Source organism: Sphaeramia orbicularis, unplaced genomic scaffold (genome assembly GCF_902148855.1).
Source record: "Sphaeramia orbicularis unplaced genomic scaffold, fSphaOr1.1, whole genome shotgun sequence".
Taxonomy (NCBI): Eukaryota; Metazoa; Chordata; class Actinopteri; order Kurtiformes; family Apogonidae; genus Sphaeramia; species Sphaeramia orbicularis.
The window spans coordinates 202,338-224,511 of record NW_021941504.1 but is presented as its reverse complement, the minus strand read 5'-3'; the positions used below and the strand labels follow the sequence as shown (position 1 = coordinate 224,511).

At 42.8% G+C, this 22,174-nt stretch overlaps 1 protein-coding gene across 2 annotated transcripts in view; it reads left to right on the top strand.

The window, feature by feature from the left end:
* The window catches only part of LOC115415980 (glutamate receptor ionotropic, delta-1-like), a 242,015-nt gene that overhangs the window by 164,595 nt on the left and 55,246 nt on the right, over nt 1-22,174 (top strand). For both annotated transcript variants that reach the window (XM_030129660.1, XM_030129659.1), the window contains exons 5-6: nt 2,720-2,881; nt 4,885-5,004. In XM_030129660.1, the coding sequence (XP_029985520.1) occupies nt 2,720-2,881; nt 4,885-5,004 (282 nt within the window). The remainder of the gene's footprint in view (nt 1-2,719; nt 2,882-4,884; nt 5,005-22,174) is intronic.

Below are 22,174 nucleotides of genomic sequence, written 5' to 3'. Positions count from 1 at the left end.
TCAGTCTAATGCTGATAGTTTACATTATAGGGTAATGAAGGTGTACAGTTATTATTATGGGATGTTCTTATCGTTGCAATGTTTCTGTTTGTTGATCAGTGGTTCAGACTTAAACTTCGACAGTGCTGATTCAAACAGATCTGTCGTTAAGTTATTGACGACACAAACCAACAGGAAACAGAGCTAAGCTAACAGGGCTAAGCTAACAGTGGTGGTTAGTGGGTTTATGGTGGCTGTTTTACAGATTACAGATTTCTTTACTGTCGTTTAATAGCACAGAGTACATACAGCACAGAGTATATCAAACGAGATTTCGATCGATGATCAGGGACATCGTGCCGCTGCAACTGTTGCGCCACCATAGAACCCTTTTCTTCGAAATTTGCAGTGAAGAACAAGATAATGCAAAGCACAAATATAAGACATCATACAGTTTTCACACAGTACATGTGAACATATGCTGGAATTTTTTCATGGATTTGAAAGGAATTTGGGGGCCAGGGTGAAAGTTAAAGGCAGACAGCAGACGTGATATTGGGGTTTGGGGCGAGAAAGATGCATGTATGTTCTCTGTAACTGTGGAATGTGTGTGCAGGATAAAGAGACTCCAGTGGGTCATTCTGTCCTTCAGCTGGTACCAGTTCAGTTCAGTTCACTCCTACTGTTGTCCTGACCATGGAAGACGTTTTGACTGCAGGGGGAGTAGATTAGAGAAGCATCTGCCGCTTCCTCAGCTCCCAGGGGAAACAATTTAGGCCATGGGGGAAACTTGAATTCTGCATTAATTTAGTATATCTTCATTTTGTTCTACTTGGCCTCAGCATCTCTGACCAGTGAGGTCTCTACACAGTTCATCGATTTTTTCCTTTAGTCCCGCAGATTGACGGAGCCCCTCCACGTTTGCTCTCAATCCCTCCGCAGACTGACCCGCGATGTAATCTAACTTCTTATTCGAGTTCACAGCCTATCCGTCCAGGTCTGGCACACTGTCTCCCGACTGCGTCACCACCGTTGGAATTCCTTCACATTATCACTCACCGCTCCGAAGTGCTTCTCAATTTCCACCGACACCAGCGGGGTCTCTTTGCGTGCTGCTGTCTTGCTGATTTTGCGATAGCTCAGGGCCATTCCAAGAGCAATCAGAAGGTGTCCTGCTATCATAAATCCAAATAGGTAGATGTCTTCGATGTCCTCCACCAACAGAGCAGACAGACACACCACCCTCCACTTGTCCCAAGCGTCCCGGGTGGATCCAGCTGCAAATGTTCCGTCAGAGCAGGCGGGCTCCCCAGGACCATTCTTCCTTGATGAAAAATTAATGTCAATTGCACTGAGTGACCAGTTGATCAATTCCATATTTGCTGTTTGAGAGCTCAACAAGCAGGGGATTCAAAAGTAAAGTAAGTCGGACAAGACACTGCACGGCCAAGCAGAGTGGGGAGGCAGGACAAAAAACAGCAGATAGCAGAGCTCAGAATAACACGTCCGCTCTCTTCGAAGGACAAGACAGAATTTAGTCAAAAAACAGAGCTACGCTAACAGAGCTAAGCTAACAGTTGTGGTTAGTGGGTTTACTGTGGCTATTTTAGTCCAAAAATCAAGCTAAGCTGACAGAGATAATCTAATAGAGATAAGCTAACAGAGCTAAGCTAACAGTGGTGGTTAGTGGGTTTACTGTGGCTATTTTAGTCTAAAAACAGAGCTAAGCTAACAGAGCTAAGCTAACAATGGTGGTTAGTGGGTTTACTGTGGCTATTTTAGTCTAAAAACAGAGCTGAGCTAACAGAGCCAAGCTAACGATGGTGGTTAGTGGGTTTACTTTGGCTATTTTTGTCTAAAAAATAGAGCTAAGCCAACAGAGATAATCTAATAGAGCTAAGATAACAGAGATAAGCTAACAGCGATAAGCTAACAGAGATAAGCTAACAGAGGTGATTAGTGGGTTTTACTGTGGCTATTTTCGTCTTAAACATAGCTAAGCTAACAGAGCTAAGCTAACTAAGCTAACAAAGGGGTTTATGTAGAACCCACCTGAGTCCAGACCCATGGTTCTGTAGATGGACTTCTTTGTTTTTCTTTCTTTCTTTTCCTTCTTCTCCTCCTTTCTTTTTCTTCGTCTCTTCTCCTTCTTGTTTCTTCTTTCCTCGTCTGTCTGCTCTTTCATGTGACCTTCTTAACCTCTGTCATGTTCGTCCTGATGATGTCGTTGATGTTTGAACCTTCTGCTCCTTCTCTGGTTTAAAGTTTTTCTACTTGTCGGGGTCCGTCCTGTTCCTTAAATGTTCCTGTCCACGGTTCCTTCAAAAGTCTGAAACCTCTTGAATTCACAAACCTGCATTTGATATTTTAAAAGAGACTTTAGAGGTGTTCAGTGTGATCTGGTCTGTCTTCAGCTCTGTTTCCATGAACCTGTTCACTGTGTTTAAATGTGTCCAAACCTTATTCGACTCAGCTCCAACCGACAAGTTTATATTAGAATTAGGAACCAATTATCACTAACTTTGCTCCTAATGAGAAATGATTCATAGCGTTGGAGTAAATAAATAATTTTTTGCAAATTTTGTGCCAGTTTGACCACGACATAAACACTGAAGTCTGTTGTAAGTGTCTGAAAAAGTCTTAGGTTGAACTTGTAGAACCCTGGAGGAGCCCTGCTGGTAAATGACTCCTTATTCCTGACCTCTAACCCCTGACCTCTGTGGCTCCGCCCCCTGCGCAGGTGTCCAACCTCTACCTGTACGACAGCGTGCTGATGTTGGCCAACGCCTTCTACAGGAAACTGGAGGACAGGAAGTGGCACAGCATGGCCAGTCTGAACTGCATCAGGAAGTCCACCAAGCCCTGGAATGGAGGCTGGTCCATGTTGGAGACCATCCAGAAGGTAGGACCACCCAGGGGATTATGGGTAACCACGGTTAAAGGTCACAGATGGTAGACGACGGCAGGATGGGGGTCTGTTTTTACCTTTAAATGTGCTCCATCGTTGGGTTTGAACTAGATTCAGCTTTTATCCATAAACCTGACATTTGTGTGATTTTACACTAGTGTCAAATCAACACTTAAAGGTTCATGTGTTTAACTCTAAAACTGAAATGTTTGACCTTTAAACTTCTGTGACTTGTACTGTTTCTGACCCTGTTTTACTGATGTTTACTTGTTTTTTTCCCTCTAAAACTAAACTGATATTTGCACTTTTACATTTAAAACCTCAGTGGAATTTATTCATTTTCACCTTTAAAACTTTTGTTTTTCTTTTATTTATTTATTTCAAACATGCAAAGAAACAAAATAAAACATTTAAATGGACAGAATCTATCTTCAAGCACATACAAATCTGAATTTTGCATGGTCGAAAAGGAGTAGGAAGAAGTTTAAACTTATTTAATCCAACCCCTCAGTGCTTTTACACCTTTATCACTAACTTAATACAAGAATCAAACAATACTATTTTCCTAATTTTAGCATTGAACCACAACAAATACATAATGCAGTAACTGAATTATACACAACAAAATGTTCATGTCAGTACAGTCATACAAACAGACTCAACAATTCAACCATTTTCTTCAGTAATTACAGCAGATTTATCAGTACATCATCATCCATAAACAAGAAAAGCACTCAGAGAGCACAGACCAAGACAGATCTGCCCCCCCCCCCCCCCCCCCCCCCCCCCCGGATACCACCAAAATTTTATCATTTGTTCCTTGTGCAAGTATCAACATTTCCCGAAAATTTCATGAAAATCCATCCATAACTTTTTGAGTTATCTTGCTAACAAACAAACACGCACGCACACAAACACACAAAGCTAAGTGATCCCAAACAGCCTCACGGTCATTAAACACTGGACCTCTCAAGAATCAATTCTTTATATCTTTTTTTAAACTGAATTATGTTTGATATTTGTTTTATCTCCACACACAATTTGTTCCACAATTTTACTCCACAGATGGTCAAACAGAAACTTTTTAACGTAGTGCGTACTTCATGAATCTTTAAATGTAACTTTCCCCTTAAATCACAGCCTCCCTCTCTTTCACTAAACATTTGTTGAATATTTCCTGCTAGTCAGTTATTCTTTGCTTTATACATTATTTGAATAGTTTTGAACTCCACAAGGTCAATGAGTTTTAAAGTTTTAGATTGGAAAACTAGTGGACTCGTGTTCACGAAAACCAACATTGTGACCGATTCTTCTTGCTCTTTTTTGCAGTAGAAAAAGTCTTTGTAATGAACTCGTTAATGTATTTCCCCATCCCTCCAAACAGTCACTTAAATAAGGTCAGATCAATGAATTCTACAGAATCTGAAGTGATTTTTGATCTAAGATCCCCTTTGCTCTGGTCAGGACTGAGCTGCTTCTGTATAGTTTGTTTTGTACATGTTTTATTTGAGGTTTCCAGCAAATTTTATCATCAATTATCACTCCAAGAATCTTGTTTTGATTCACCCTTTCTATGTCTACACCCTCTATCTGTACCTTTACCTCATTACTTGTTTTACATTTACCAAAAATCATGAATTTTGTTTTACACAGATTTATTGACAACTTGTTTTTGTCAAACCATAACTTAGTTTTATTTAGCTCTGAAGTGATTAATAAAACATTTGTAGGTTTTACCTTTAAAGCTGGTGTTTTTCATTTGACATTAGTATGTTTTCCTTTTCAAACTGATGCTCCAGTTGGAGGTTTTCTCAGTAACAGCGTTGGTTAAATGCACAGGTTTGTGGTAAATGTTCGTTTCTTCAGAAAAGCCTCCGGTCGGTGTTTCCACTTAGTGTTTTCTGGGTTTAATGGGTCTCATGGACCCGGATGATGACTGAGTCTGGTCTAAATGGTCCAACTGAGCCGGGTCCTGGTGGTTTGTGTGTGTTCTTCAGGGGAACATCACCGGTCTGACGGGGACCATGGACTTTAAGGACAGCGGGTCCAACTCTCACGTCCAGTTCGAGATCCTCGGCTCCAGTTTCAGTGAAACCTTCGGTAAAGACATAAAGAGGGTGAGTCTCAGATCCATGTTCACACCAGGTTCTCAGACCAGGTCTCAGATCAGGTCTCAGATCCACGTTCACACCAGGTTCTCAGACCAGGTCTGGAAGGACAAAGCAGAAGGTGGAAGGTCAAAAAACAAACCCACGGTGCGTTCAAAGCCTCTGGGAGAATGGGACAGATGACTTCTGTCATTTTCATACCTCCACCTCCTTCTCCACCTACACCTCCCTCTCCACCTCCTTCTCCACCTACACCTCCTTCTCCACCCCCTCCTCCCTCCATCTTCTCTCTTTGTCAGACTACATCTCCCTCCTCCTGATCTGCTGATACAGATTGAAACCTTATTTTCTTCTTGTTTTCCTTTTCCTCCCTCCTCCGTCCTCCCTCCTCCATCCTCCCTCCTCCCTCCTCCGTCCCTCCCCCGTCCATTATCTCATCCATCCCTCCTCACTTTTCTCGTCTCATTGACTTCTGATGCGTCTTCCTACTAATTTGTTGTGTCCAAACGCCCTCCCACTGAACACAACACCACAGAACTGGACATGTTTTTTCCGTCTGCGTCTGTGACAGGAGACACCTTCACCCACAATCCTCAGAGGAAGAGACGGAAAAGTGGTGTTTTTAATCAGACAGAGGACGCCGATAACACACACACACACACTTCTCCTAATAAGACCTGGGCCAGTCTCTGCTGGCGTCCGACAGTTGAACTTGTGACTTCATCTCCTCCATGAACTCCTCAGTCGTTCAGTATCTGCAGACGTGGACGTTCTACTCACTGATGTTACAGCTGATTGGTCAACCAAGTCCATTTAGATCAGACGATAGAAACACTGATGAACATCTTATTAATGACTGAGTAACTTTAATTAAAGTTTATTTAATAGCTGCAGGTGTTTGGAAGAAAAAGAAGACGATATGGGGTTAGACTGGTCTCCAAATATTCAGGAGCAAAAGACAGAAACCCTTAAAGACACAAACGTCCACAAAATACAGATGACAATATTAGAATAAATAGTGGTAAATGCCTTAAAAATGCTTAAATATGAAGCTCATTTTGGAGCTGATGTAACCATATCTGTTGGTCTTTAAATGTGTTTGATGACTGTTTTTGGTTCCTCCATGGACGGTGGAGGAACCTTAAATGTGTTTGACTGTTTTTGGTTCCTTGGTGGATGGTAGTGGAACCGTCAGTGCGTAGATGATGGATGTGGGTGTATAGACTCCACCTCATTGAACCGTTCTGCTGCCGTTCTCCGTCTTCACTCATGGACTCGGTGTTTCTGCTGCAGATCTCTGACTGTTTACGTGCGTGCCTCATTAATCTTTGAATTAAACGGGACAGATTCCACTTTATTCCACCGGCTCTGATCAACCTTGTACGTCGTCTAATAAACTTCCTCATTGCTGTCGTCGTTTATTTGACAGATTATGAAGATCTGCTGCCAATTAAAGCTGCAGCTTCCCCAGCAGACTCTGAAATGACAGGACGTCAGACTGTAACGTTCAGTTTTTCCTTAAATCACTTAAAGTTAAGGCTTTAGACTCACACTTCTGACAAGACCAGAGGGGTTTAACAGTTTGAACCAAAAAAAAAATAGAAATAGAAGCTGAGACTGGAAGAGAAAAACGAAGGATTCTGTCCATAGTTTATATGTGATGGAGGAAACATGGGATTGTTCGTTTATAAGTTCAACCTACACGTAAGCCTACTCAACAGAGAGTAGTTGTTGAAGAGGAGGACAATGAGGACAGGTCTACAGCTGCAAAAGGAAAGCCTTTCCAATTCAAGAAAGGCAAGTGCACTGAAGAGAAACCACAGTGCCAGAAACCCAAGCACAATGGAGGAAAGTGTTCCTCATCCCAGAAGTCCAAGCGCACCAAACAGAAGTCTTTCCAGTCCCAGAAAAGCAAGCACGCTGACGAAAACTCCAAGGCAGGACCTTGTGAGACAGCGAAAGACGGCACTGTTTGGGTCCAGCAACAAATTGAGGACTTGAGTACCATTCAGCCAACGCAGACACCATTCAGTGACGCAGGACCGACAGAGTTCGCAAGACGCAAAATTACTAGTCACTTGCAAAGCTTCCTCTGTTTATTTGATATCAGCATGCTGATGACATCATCAGAGACTGCACAGTGCACAAAGCCCATGGGACAAACCCGAACTGGAACACAACTGTCTACGAGCTGATGGCATTCATCGCTGTTTTGTACTTCAGAGGAGCGAGTGGCAGAACCGGTGCCATGCGTGACTGCTGGTCAGAATGTTTTAGCATTCCTGAGATCCTGTCCACGATGTCTTGAGACCGTTATGAAGAGTTGATGCACTATTTGCGCTTTGACATCAAGGACACCTGCTTGGAACACGTGCAGATGGACAAATTTGCTGCTGTTTCAGAAATTTGGGGGCGCTGTGTTCGGAACTGTGTGCTGTCTTACAACCCAGAGCAACACGTTACGGTTGATGAACAGCTTTTTCCAACAAAGGTCCGATGTCCTTTTCTGCAATACACTGCATCTAAACCTGACAAGTTTGGGATAAAGTTTTGGATTGCAGCAGACTTGGACACTAAGTACATGTGCAATGCCATGCCTTACTTGGGAAAAGACCCCAGCCGTGCTGCAGGAGAACGAGTTGCTGAGAATGTTGTCACAAGGCTTCTGGAACCCTTTTTGGACTGGGGTAGGACTGTTACTATGGACAATTTTTTCACTTCATTGTCTCTGGCTAACAGGCTCCTACAATGTAATACAACTCCTCTTGGCACAATCAATAAAATTCGTCGGGAAGTTCCTGTGCAGGCAAAAAAAAACACCACAGAACGTGAGCAGTTTTCCACACAGGTGTTCACACCTGGCAGTGCCCTGTAGGCAGTTTATGCAGCCAAACAGAACAAAAATGTGTGTCTTCTCAGCACGCTGCATAAGAAAGTGGAACTTGCAGAAGATTTGCAGTGAAAGCCAAACGTCGTCACAGACGATAACCATTTGAAATGTGGTGCTGACATCCTGGATCAGAAGTTGCGTGCTTACACAGTGTACACAGGCACACAGAGATGGCCTGTAGCTGTCTTTTACAACATACTTGACATTGCTTGTGCAAACGCATATGTACTGTTCAAGGCATGTACAGGAGCAAAGGAAATGAGGTGAAAATTTTAGCACAAGCTTCCTATCAAACTCAGAAACAGACAAATGCAGGAACTTTCACAGGACAGAGAGAGGAAGATGCTACTGCGTAGAATGACAAGGGTTTCTCAAGGTAAAACGACTACATGCCAAGTCCGTGCGACTTGTAACAGAAATCAGAGCACTGAGAAATGTGCCGTTTACCAAAAGTATACATGTTGTAAATGTAGAAAAAGATCTCCGTTCACGTGTGCAAAATCCTGAATTGGACAAATAATGGCCACTAATACCCACCTGTATAGCAACAGACTGTACATAAGCACTAACAACTTGTTTACTGTGCATTGGCATTTATTGATTGACAGTTGAGACTATCATACTTTTATAATTTGACTTCTTTTTATCTTCAGCCTACATAGTAGGCTAATGTTGTAGCAGTTTGTCTTGAATATTTTCATGAGTGTGTAATAAAAAAAAAATTTTTCACTGAAGTCATTTGTTTTTGTGTTATTTGTTGAATTTGTGAATTATTGCCCAACAATTTAGGCCGTGCTTTCATTTGTCATTGAGTTGTTTCAGAAACATCACTTTGATAAAAGCACACTTCAGTCTACGTACACTAAGTGTATGTTCAGATCACTCCAGTGGATCAGCAGAGTTTGAGAACTTACTGGGAGGGTGTGGGGGTCAAGGCAATTTGCAACTCAGAGGTCCACGCAATAAGGTGATCACCAATACCAATGCAACAACTTGGGGGGGGGGGCTTGCAATTGCAGCTGAAATCTCTAGAGAATCAAGTGTTAAACAGACGAAATAATCACATTTAAATGTCATTAGAATAAACTGATTATTAATGTCAGAATGAAACTGAGCATGAACCGACATTATTATAGACGACGAGTGGAATTTATAGGTTTAATTTATAGAATAGAATAGAATAGAATAGAATAGAATCAAACAGTGATAGGATGAGAACCATAAAGAACCAACTGTCAGAGTTTGTTGGATTCAAACAGATCTTTAGTTCAGTTATTGATGACTCAAACCAACAGGAAACAGAGCTAAGCTAACAGAGCTAAGCTAACAGAGCTAAGCTAACAGAGCTAAGCTAATAGAGCTAAACTAACAGAGCTAAGCTAACAGAGCTAAACTAACAGAGCTAAGCTAACAGAGCTAAGCTAATAGAGCTAAGCTAATAGAGCTAAACTAACAGAGCTAAGCTAACAGAGCAAAACTAACAGAGCTCAGCTAACAGAGCTAAACTAACAGAGCTAAGCTAACAGAGCTAAGCTAATAGAGCTAAGCTAACAGAGCTAAACTAACAGAGCTAAGCTAATAGAGTTAAGCTAACAGAGCTATAGTGTATATGTTTCATAAATCTTAACTGGAGTTTATTATTGAGTGTTTGTTTCCTTTTCTGTAGGTTGTTGTTGAACGTTTAATGCTTTAACAGTGGTTTGTTTGTTTGTTTTTTATCCTTATAAAGGTGAATATCTGAGGGAAATGAGTGGGGTTTTTTTATGGTTAAATGATGAAAAAACAAGATCATACCATTAAAAATCTGCGTCTGCTGCATAAAACTGTTTCATACCAGTGTTCATCTGGATGATTATCTGTATAAATATCAGTCGCATATTTATCAGGGTCTTCTGTAACTTTGATGTGACTTTCATTCAGTTCTAGTGTCTGTGTTGAATCAAATGAAACCACGTCTGTTTGATGATGATGGTGATGAAGGTGGTGTTGTTGTTCTGGTCGGTGACAGGATGACAGTGTCTTTTATTGAACACCTCTGTCCACTCAGTTCAAGGCGTCCGTCCGTCTTTTGTCTCCATCTTTTTTTTCTGAAGGGGTTTGCAGTTATTTTGCTGAGGACAGAATTACCGTCCATTTGTCCATAATGTGGACTCTGTATTGTTAGCAGCCTTTGTGAAATGAATCCATTAGAACTGTTGGAGAAGGAAAATGAGCCTCAGATGGTGCTAATTTGAAGTCCCTCAGGTAATTTGGAGTCGTTAACAATAATTTGTGCCTTTGAAAACTCCAAGCTTGCTAATTTCTGTGAATAATACATGGAATGAGACAGAGTTTTGTGCTCTTTCATTTTTTTTGCCAAGGCCATGAGAGTCTTTGGGTTTTTCCTTCTGAACGCTGCAGACGGAGGCAGTGATAAATGACCACAGAGCACCTGGACGTCCAACAGAGAGATGGCAAATTAGAGCCGCTGATGACGAAGGCACGGCTGAAAATGAAAACGCTGAAATGAAACCAACGAAACAAAAGGACTGTTTGGCTTTGAAGGGAACTGGACACAAAAGAGTGTGTGTGTCCCTTCAGTCCAGTCTGTTCTATTTATGCATTTCATTTAGTCACTTTGACTGATGAGGCGTCTGTAATTAAGACGGAAACGTCACAGAACAGGAATATGGTGGAACACATAAGGCCTGTGGGCCAAAAGGGGACCACTAAAGGGTCCAGTCCGGCCCTCTAAAGGGTTCAGTCCAGCCCACTAAAGGCTCCAGTCCGGCCCACTAAAGGGTCTGGTCCAGCCCATTAAAGGGTCCAGTCCAACCCACTAAAGGGTCCACTACAGCCCACTAAAGGGTCCAGTCCGGCCCACTAAAGGGTCCAGTCCGGCCCTCTAAAGGGTTCAGTCCAGCCCACTAAAGGGTCTGGTCCGGCCCATTAAAGGGTCCAGTCCAACCCACTAAAGGGTCCACTACAGCCCACTAAAGGGTCTGGTCCGGCCCATTAAAGGGTCCAGTACGGCCCACTAAAGGGTCCACTACAGCCCACTAAAGGGTCCAGTCCGGCCCACTAAAGGGTCCAGTCCGGCCCTCTAAAGGGTTCAGTCCAGCCCACTAAAGGGTCTGGTCCGGTCCATTAAAGGGTCCAGTCCAACCCACTAAAGGGTCCACTACAGCCCACTAAAGGGTCTGGTCCGGCCCATTAAAGGGTCCAGTACGGCCCACTAAAGGGTCCACTACAGCCCACTAAAGGGTCCAGTCCGGCCCACTAAAGGGTCCAGTCCGGCCCTCTAAAAGGTTCAGTCCAGCCCACTAAAGGGTCTGGTCCGGCCCATTAAAGGGTGAATTTACAAAGTGTAAAAATTCCACTAAAGTTGTAAACAGTCAATGATGTCGAACTCGTCCAACTGTTGAATTCCGATCTTAAGTAAAATAATATTAGAACAGCCTATAAATAACGACGACTCCAAATGTTCTTCTTGGTTTTTTGTGAAAATGTAAAATACTGGAACATTATAAAAATATTAACATTTACAAACTGTCCTTTAACAATAAAACATGAATAATCTGAAATGTCTTCAATGAAATCAGTGTAATTTTATTAATATTCTGCCTGTTGTTAAATGTTTTGTGTATTTGTAGATCCAGTCTATAATACACATGTAGAAATACACAGTTACAATAAAACTGTTAAAATTACACTTATTTTTACTTAGAAATGTCAGTTTTTTCAGGTTGTTCATTTCTTTAGTTAGTAAATGTAAATGCGTTGATAATTGCATGTTGTTGTTTTTTGCACTAAATCAAAGACAAACCTTTGTATTTGTCACAATTTATTTATTTACTGTCTGTTCTGCTGTTATTGGACCGGTCCGGCCCAGTTTAGATCCACTTATACTGAATGTAGAACCTGAACTAACCTGAGTGGGACGGTCCTGTAGGAACAGCAGTGAATAAGGACCAGAGATCGTCTGAATGAATCCACCTGGTTCATGTTGAACAGAATAAACCGTTTCAGTCAGAACACCTGCTCTGAAAAACACTCCAGTGTTCCGTCTGACCTGATCCAAAATCATTCAAATGAGGAAACGAGAAGAACTGGAACCCTTCAGTAGAACATGACAGATAAATATGAGTGTGATATGAACACTGGTATTTAAAGAACCAAAAATGTACAACATAAAAATGTAAATGAGAACATGACGAACACACTGTGTGTGTCTGAGGATGAGCTGGACATGAATATTCATGGGTTTATTTCCTGCTCGTCTGTTTTTATTCCCTGAACTGTCATCAAACACTGTGGACCCTCTGCTATCAGACTGAGTTTAGGCTGATCCCACATGTTCACGTCTGTGTTCAGTCAGCTGACAGGGGTTTAATTCATAAACAGACTGATCCAGGATCAGACTGATCTGATGTGAAGGGCAGGTTCATGTGGAGGGAAAATCCCCACATTTTGGAGGTCCAGTGAACGCAGCAGAGCCCACTGAAGGCTTCGTCTGCGTTCTGCTTCAGTTTCCAGACGACGACACTGACCCGTTTCAGTCTGAATATGTGTTGAAATGAGGCTTTACATGGTCAGACCTGAAGAGAAAACCACCAGAACCAGAACCGGGTCTGAGTGGATCAGAAAACCACCAGAACTGGGTCTGACTGGATCAGAAAGCCACCAGAACCAGGTCTGAGAGGACCAGGGCCTGGATATGGAGTCCCTGCAGGGCCTCATTATCCTCCACCCACGGATCGTCTTTATACGAGAACAAAAAAGGTAGAAACAGACACTGTGGAACATCCACACACTGGTATGTAATCTGATTACATTCATATGAGTGTGTTTTCAGTGAAAAGGCCCCAGAGACCCACTGTGTAGATTAGACACATCAAAGAGGTTCTGTTACAGCAGAAACCAGCCCCCCAGGAACAGTCTGAGGGGGGGGTCTGAGCAGCAGTCAGCCCACTAGGAACACACTGGGGGGAGGTCTGTGTGGGTCTGTGTGGGTCTGTGTGGGTCTGTGTGGGTCTGTGTGGATCTGTGTGGGTCTGTGTGGATCTGTGTGGGTCTATGTGGTCTGTGTGGGTCTGTGTGGGTCTATGTGGGTCTGTGTGGGTCTGTGTGGGTCTATGTGGGTCTGTGTGGGTCTGTGTGGGTCTATGTGGGTCTGTGTGGGTCTGTGTGGGTCTATGTGGGTCTGTGTGGGTCTGTGTGGGTCTGTGTGGGTCTATGTGGGTCTGTGTGGGTCTGTGTGGGTCTATGTGGGTCTGTGTGGGTCTGTGTGGGTCTATGTGGGTCTGTGTGGGTCTATGGGGGTCTATGTGGTCTGTGTGGGTGTTCCTAAGATAAGGAAAGTGTAAACAACAACAAAACAAAACAAAAAACAGCTGATACAGTTACAGTGCACTGCCCTTCTTCTGATACTCTTTGGGTTCCAGACTACAGGGACACTGGTCTGACTGCTGTGTACAGGTGGAACTCAGTCGTCTTTCTGAGTCACATGTTCAGTCTGAGTCTTAACAGTAGTCGGTGTTAAGTTAACACTGGTACCTCCTGCTGAATGAAGGCTGTTTTTTTGTGGGTGCTGGTGTCGGTGCTGCTGCTGTTGTAGCAGCCGACATCCCCCTGCAGACCCTGGTACCAGCTGACATCCCCCTGCAGACCCTGGTACCAGCTGACGTCCCCCGGCAGACCCTGGTACCAGCTGTCCCCCGGCAGACCCTGGTACCAGCTGACGTCCCCCTGCAGACCCTGGTACCAGCTGTCCCCCTGCAGACCCCGGCAGACCCTGGTACCAGCTGACGTCCCCCTGCAGACCCTGGTACCAGCTGTCCCCCTGCAGACCCTGGTACCAGCCGACGTCCCCCTGCAGACCCTGGTACCAGCTGTCCCCCTGCAGACCCTGGTACCAGCTGACATCCCCCTGCAGACCCTGGTACCAGCTGTCCCCCTGCAGACCCTGGTACCAGCTGTCCCCCGGCAGACCCTGGTACCAGCTGTCCCCCTGCAGACCCTGGTACCAGCTGTCCCCCTGCAGACCCTGGTACCAGCTGTCCCCCTGCAGACCCTGGTACCAGCTGACATCCCCCTGCAGACCCTGGTACCAGCTGTCCCCCTGCAGACCCTGGTACCAGCTGTCCCCCGGCAGACCCTGGTACCAGCTGTCCCCCTGCAGACCCTGGTACCAGCTGTCCCCCTGCAGACCCTGGTACCAGCTGACATCCCCCTGCAGACCCTGGTACCAGCTGTCCCCCTGCAGACCCTGGTACCAGCTGTCCCCCTGCAGACCCTGGTACCAGCTGTCCCCCTGCAGACCCTGGTACCAGCTGTCCCCCTGCAGACCCTGGTACCAGCTGTCCCCCTGTAGACCCTGGTACCAGCTGTCCCCCTGCAGACCCTGGTACCAGCTGTCCCCCTGCAGACCCTGGTACCAGCTGACATCCCACTGCAGACCCTGGTACCAGCTGTCCCCCTGCAGACCCTGGTACCAGCTGTCCCCCTGCAGACCCTGGTACCAGCTGTCCCCCTGCAGACCCTGGTACCAGCTGTCCCCCTGCAGACCCTGGTCTATGTTTCATTTGTGCTTGTGTCTTGTTCTTCTCATTAGCGCCTCCTCTCCGCTCACAGCAGCTGTACGTACCCACACAGGGACAGCTGGCATTTAGGAACGTCTACTTCCACTATTAAGACTGTAATAACTGTCAGGGATAATAGACGGGCTGTTCACAGAGGTGTGGAGCGCTGCCTCTGTGGGGCAGGACACAACGGATTTATTATTTCAACTCACACATGTTTGAGCTGCAGCGTCTTTGAGGAAAACGCTGTGTCACTGTGTTCAGACCCGTATCAGCAGATACTAGGGCTGTAAGAACATATGAGTTCTGCAATATATCGCAATATTTCATTTCACAATACTGTATCGATATTAAAAATTACTGTATCGGTATTTTTAGATATTTATTCAAATGCAGATATTGTGGAGGTTCTTTTTTTTTGTTTGTTTTTCTTTGTTATTTAAATTTTATTTATTCTTATTTAACACTCTTTATTAAATAATGTTGGTTCCTTTGTTGGGATTGAACTCAAATCCTGTTCTGATGTTAGTTGTGAACAAATAGATTCTGAACATTTGAACAGGATCTGAAACTGGAATGTCTGTAAAACAGAATTTCAGTTTGAACACAGTTGGAACATTTTGTGATAGAACATTAGATCCTGTTGGGATCAAATAAAAATATGTTTAGGATTTGTGCAGATTTCTGCTGTAATTTAATTCCTCAAGGAAATAATCATTTTAAAAAGAGAAACAAACAAAAAAATTGCCTTTTTAACAGTATCATGATATATCGTGATATATCATATCGTGATCCTAGTGTTATGATTTGTATTAGATCACCAGATTCTTGCCGATACACAGCCGTGGTGGATACTGCCTTTAACATGTAGAACCAGACACATGGGGAACAGGTTATAGAAGAGAACCACAGAGTCTGGGACCGGATCGAGTCCAACACCAGGGGTTAGACTGATACACACTAGGGATGCACCTGTACCACAGTTTTACAGAGCCAGTACAAGTACAAGTACTTCCATTTGAGTACTTGCTGATACCGAGTACCTATCTGAGTCCTTAATAATCCCATTCCAGTTCGTTCCTTTTGTAAATGTGCTTTATTGTTCTTGTCATTAGTCTGACTGGAACAAAGTTCTGCTACTGACATTTAAAATGTTGGAATTAGGGATGGGATTCGAGAACCGGTTCTTTTTTAGAACCGGATCCCGGTAGCTCAATTCCTTGGAATCATTTGCCTGCCTGCTTAACAATTCTGCTTATTTTTACTACTACAGTACTGTGCTCATATATGCAGTATACTTCAGTACTGTTGTGTATTTTTACTACTACAGTACTGTGCTCATATGTGCAGTATACTTCAGTACTGTTGTGTATTTTTACTACTACAGTACTGTGCTCATATGTGCAGTATACTTCAGTACTGTTGTGTATTTTTACTACTACAGTACTGTGCTCATATATGCAGTATGCTTCAGTACTGTTGTGTATTTTTACTACTACAGTACTGCGCTCATATATGCAGTATACTTCAGTACTGTTGTGTATTTTTACTACTACAGTACTGCGCTCATATATGCAGCATACTTCAGTACTGTTGTGTATTTTTACTACTACAGTACTGTGCTCATATGTGCAGTATACTTCAGTACTGTTGTGTATTTTTACTACTACAGTACTGTGCTCATATATGCAGTATGCTTCAGTACTGTTGTGTATTTTTACTACTACAGTACTGTGCTCATATATGCAGTATGCTTCAGTACTGTTGTGTATTTTTACTACTACAGTACTGCGCTCATATGTGCAGTATGCTTCAGTACTGTTGTGTATTTTTACTACTACAGTACTGCGCTCATATATGCAGTATGCTTCAGTACTGTTGTGTATTTTTACTACTACAGTACTGCGCTCATATATGCAGTATACTTCAGTACTGTTGTGTATTTTTACTGCTACAGTACTGCGCTCATATGCAGTATGCTTCAGTACTGTTGTGTATTTTTACTACTACAGTACTGCGCTCATATATGCAGTATGCTTCAGTACTGTTGTGTATTTTTACTACTACAGTACTGCGCTCATATATGCAGTATGCTTCAGTACTGTTGTGTATTTTTACTACTACAGTACTGCGCTCATATATGCAGTATGCTTCAGTACTGTTGTGTATTTTTACTACTACAGTACTGCGCTCATATGTGCAGTATGCTTCAGTACTGTTGTGTATTTTTACTACTACAGTACTGCGCTCATATGTGCAGTATGCTTCAGTACTGTTGTGTATTTTTACTACTACAGTACTGCGCTCATATATGCAGTATGCTTCAGTACTGTTGTGTATTTTTACTACTACAGTACTGCGCTCATATGTGCAGTATGCTTCAGTACTGTTGTGTATTTTTACTACTACAGTACTGTGCTCATATGTGCAGTATGCTTCAGTACTGTTGTGTATTTTTACTACTACAGTACTGCGCTCATATATGCAGTATACTTCAGTACTGTTGTGTATTTTTACTACTACAGTACTGCGCTCATATATGCAGTATGCTTCAGTACTGTTGTGTATTTTTACTACTACAGTACTGTGCTCATATATGCAGTATGCTTCAGTACTGTTGTGTATTTTTACTACTACAGTACTGCGCTCATATATGCAGTATACTTCAGTACTGTTGTGTATTTTTACTACTACAGTACTGTGCTCATATATGCAGTATGCTTCAGTTCATTGTACTGTGGCAACTGATGGAAGACACAACACATTAGTGATGGTATATAGAATAGAATATGAATTATTGTTGTAAATCCTCTATTTGTTGTTTTCTGGTGTTCTTTGCTCTGGAGGTTGGAGAAGGTGGGCGGAGCTACATGTTCGATGCAGCAGTGTGTCATGTGACTTCAGTTCAGCGTCACTTCTGTGCTGTGGTCTGAACTCTGTACTATGAACGTTGTCCAGTGGCTGATTTATGTCAGTGTTGGACTTTACCTACCAGCATCCTTTGGCGCCGGGAATTTCCTAAAAAACAATCGCTTGAACCAAATAAACTGAAAACACTGAGGCGCTCAAAGGTCAGAGGTCAATGTTTCTGCATAAACACACGATGCATTTGAATGAGGTTACAGTTGTTTTACACAATGATTTTTCTGAATTTTTTAACAAAGAAAGTCTTAATTTTAAACGTTAATTAAAACTGAACTAAAACTGAAAACAAACCAAATGAATTTAAATTAAAAACTCGTGCAAAACTCTCTGACGTATTGAACGCAGTGATGAGACATGTTTTATTACCTTCTGTAACTGCACTTGTACAAGTTATAATTGGAAATATAATTAAAGGAAAACACAGCCAGATGATGTACGGTACAGACCTTTAATGTTGCAGACGGGAAACCAACGATTCCGCCGTAAATAAACCCCATGTTTCACAACGAGGCTGAAGGGAAATGTTTCCTGTGTTTATGACGCTGAAAGTACGAGTTAAAGAAGATGTTGTGAAAAGACAAAACCTTCAGAGGCTGAAACATGAGTCTGACTTTAATGGGTTGGTTTTAAGGCGTTTGGGGGCTGTAATGTAATCTGCTGCTGCTGGAAACACTAACGGTGTCAGCAGGGACAGTGAAGGCATCTTAAAAGTCCTGCTTGTGTCCTCCAGGGTGGCGGTGCATTCACTGTCACTCCGAAACCTCATTAACCGTCCGCAGGGACCAGAACCAGGCCTTCCTGATGCTCAGACCGGTCCACAAGTGTTTGTTTCCCCCACCAAGGAACAGCAGAGGCTGATTCTGGAAATAAGGAACAAAGGATACAGGTTTGGTGGGGGGGTTGTTTGTCTGACTGTTAGCAAGATAACTCAAAAAGTTATGGATGGATTTGGATGAAATTTTAATGAAATGTTGATACTGACACAAGGAACAAATGATTAAATTTTGGTGGTGATCGGGGTGGGTGGGTGGGTGGGGGGGGTGATCTACCTTGGTGGAGGTCTGCGCTCTCCCAGTGCTTTTCTAGTCATTGCCTGCTGCTGCTGTTGGTGGTGCGTTCAGTGACCGCCTATCAAATGAGAAGAGAGCAGAAGTTGAAAGGCTGGAGTTAAATAATGTGTGTTAATGATGGGGGGGGGCTGTTTGTTTGTTTGACTGTTAGCAAGATAACTGAAAAAGTTATGGACGGATTTGGATGAAATTTTCAGCAAATGTTGATTCTGGCACAAGGATGAAATGACCAAAATTTGGTGGTGATTGGGGGGTGGGGGTGATCTGCCTTGGCGGAGGTCTGTGCTCTCCTTGTGCTTTTCTAGTTGTCTCCTGCTTCTTCTGTTGGTGTTGGTGGTGCATTCAATGACCACCCATCCAATGAACAGAGTGAAGTGGGGGGGGGGGGCTTAATATCAAATACCACATTAGCCCTGATTTTCTGATGCAACAAAATGTTCTAAGCACTCCTGTGTCATTTTTTTGAAATTTTTGTCCAAACCCCCACACACACACACACCACCCCCTCCCTGAAAATTACTTTTTTAACTCTGAAAACTGATGCCTTCCCAGTTTCTCCACTCTTTTGTCCAGTGCAGTGTATAAATCTGTTCATGATGGGACAGTTCATGATCTTGTCAGTGCCAGACTGTACCATAAGAGTACTGTGGACTAGGAACAGTCTGATGTCAAGGTCATGTTGGAGGTTAAAGGTCATGTTGGAGGTTAAAGGTCATGTTGAAGGTTAAAGGTCACCAAAACGACTAGTTTTTTTCAAAAATTCATACCATTCTGACATTTGATCAAATCTGTCCTCAGTTCTGTTCCTCTGGTTTCCTGGTGGGACCCCCCCAGGCCTTTGGCCCTTTACAGACACAGTACAGACTAAAGATTCAGACATGGACAGAACATTTGAATTTGCCGCCATTAGTGTGGAAACACTAGCACACATTTAGGAGGGAATCACTAACACTTTATTCATTCATTCATTTTCTGAACCTGCTTTGTCACGGGGGCGGAGCCTATCCCAGCTACTTACATGCGAAGGCGGTGTTCATCCTCCAGTTCATCACAGACTGAACATATACAGACAAACAGTCACTGTCACATTCACACCTGTGGGTGATTTAGATGAACCCATGAACCTATCAGAGCATGTGTTTGGATGGTGGGAGGAGCCAGAGTACCAGAGAGAACCCACGCAGACACGAGGAGAACATGTAAGTGCCACACAGAAAGGTCCCACCCCCATGGACTAAAGGTCCCACCCCCATGGGCTGGTGTTGGAATGGAACCCAGGACCTTCTGTCTGAGGCTCCAGGTCTATCCACTGCACCACTGTGTCGCCCACAACAGGACACATACATGTAAATGTCAGCGTCATGTGAAACTACCGTCTGTTCTTTGTTCATGTCTGTGTGGAGAATACATGAGGAAACAGTTGTGTTGAATGTCAGTTGTTTGTGGTCAGTAGATGTGTTCTGAGGACAGAACCTGAGCCCAACATTTGGAAGAACCCACATGAACAGCTTCATTCCATCAAATATGCATTTGGACCATTTGGGTGACCTTTGACCTGTAATTTGACCTTTCATAGTGCAAAGCACCCTGAAGATATGACATGTCTCACAAAAAAGAAACATTTAAGGCCCAGCATGAGCAGATTACTACATTGTACTTTATCAAAAGTGAAGAAGGTTTGAAAGTTGACAAAAAACCCTCGTTTTCAGAGTTGAAAAAGTAATTTTCAGGGTAGGGAGGGGGGTTTTGGGCTTGATTTGAAATTTTTTTCACATTTTTGTATTCCCAAGACATGGGAGCATTAGAAAATCTGGGCTAGAGTTGAATCTGAAAATTTTCCTGAAATAACCCCCCCAAGTATAGAGTGCCGAAGCTGAAAGGCTGGACTTAAATACTGTGTGTTAATGAAGCCCGTGCACAGATCATCTAAAGGACAGCAGAGCTCAGAATAGCTGCAGTTATTAAAGCTGCACCGTCTCCCTTCCCTCCTCTTCCACATTTCCATCAGTTTCAGATCTCCAACACCACCTCCTCCTCTTCCTCTTCTTCCTCTTCTCTTTGATTGCTGTTTCTGGGTCTCTGATGCATTTACCAGCTGAACTCTGTGTTTGTTTTGCCGATCCTCACATGGAAGTTGCCCGAGGCTCTTCAGTGTGGGAAGCCCCCAGAGACACATTTGTGATTTTTATTCGGTGTACAGTAAATAAGGCCACGTTCAGCCTCTGGTGTGTTTGGATTAATCCCTCTGGTAACATCCAAACGGCACAGGGTCGAGTTGGGGATCCGGCCAACAAATCATAACGAGATGAAGAACCTTATATATAAATAAAAACACTTGATAAAACACACAGTGATTCACAAACAGGGGTCAGATCCACAGGAGGAGACGTGGACGTGACGCAGAGATCATTAAAAAGAAGCAAAACAACAGATTCAGATTGGATTAAAAACAGTTTTACAGCCACAGTTCAGGCTGTTCAGTCTGTGGTGGAGCTGCAGTCATATAGGACGCAGATGTTAAAGCGTACGTCACAGATGAAGGAAGGCCTTTCAGATGCAGATGTAGGAGGTGGTTCCACAGAAGAGGAGGTGGAGATCTGAAGTATGAACCTCCTGGTTTAGTTTTAGTCTGAGATCAACAAATAAACCTGTACTTTAGAGTAGAGTTAGGCCTCGGACATAGAAGAGAAACGAATGCCTGCCAAGTATGATCTAGAATAGAATAGAATAGAATAGAATAGAATAGAATAGAATAGAATAGAATAGAATAGAATATCCTTTACTGTCATTGTGCTCCTCCAGTCAGTTCAATAATATTAATAAAACACTAGTTCTATAGAAATAAGAATAGAACAAACATAAGATTACAAAAACTAAAAATAAGATAGAAAATAGAATATACATTTAAGTAACATAAGAATAGAGCTAAGAAGAATAAAAAATTAACATTTACAAAATATGAATAGATGCAAGCCCTGCGATGAACTGGTGAAATGTCCAGGGTGAACCCCGCCTTCGCCCAAAAGTAGCTGGAATAGGCTCCAAGCGACCCCCGTGACCCTAGTAAGGATAAAGCAGGTTCAGAAAATGAATGAATAGATGCAAATTTCAATAACAGCAACAATAGCATATACAAAGTAAAACAGAACTGTGGGACACCATAATTAACTGTGTTTCAGATACATGACTGAAAGTTTAAAAAAAGGTATGATTTGAACCCTTACTAGTGTGTCCCAATAGAACGTTCTGTTTAATAAAATATTCAATCCTATCGAACGTTGTCTTTAGATCAGTTCAGTGTGGGTGTTAATCTGCTGTTACCATGACGATGAGCTCTGCACTCAACTACAGATGATAAATAAGGTAGTAATTTCCATAAGGAGACCTTGTAGATGAAAATGTAAATGTGTATGTTTGTGTACAATGGAATTATTTTTAGTGATGCTGTACAGATGAAAGGAGGCAGTTCTTGACATTTATTTCATATGTGAATTAAATGATAAAACTCTGGTTAAAAATACTATCTGAAAATCAGGATGTGGAACAGTTCAGTCATTTACTGTTGGAAGACATCATTTCATGTCATTATTTCTACAAAAACCACACGTTTCAGACTCTGCAGGTGAAACAAACTAAAACCAACAGTTTGGTTAAAGGCCCTGGTGTTGAATCTAAAAGGTCAAACCGTCTGCACTTTTACTCAAGATTCAAGATGCTTTTTAATGTCATTGTAC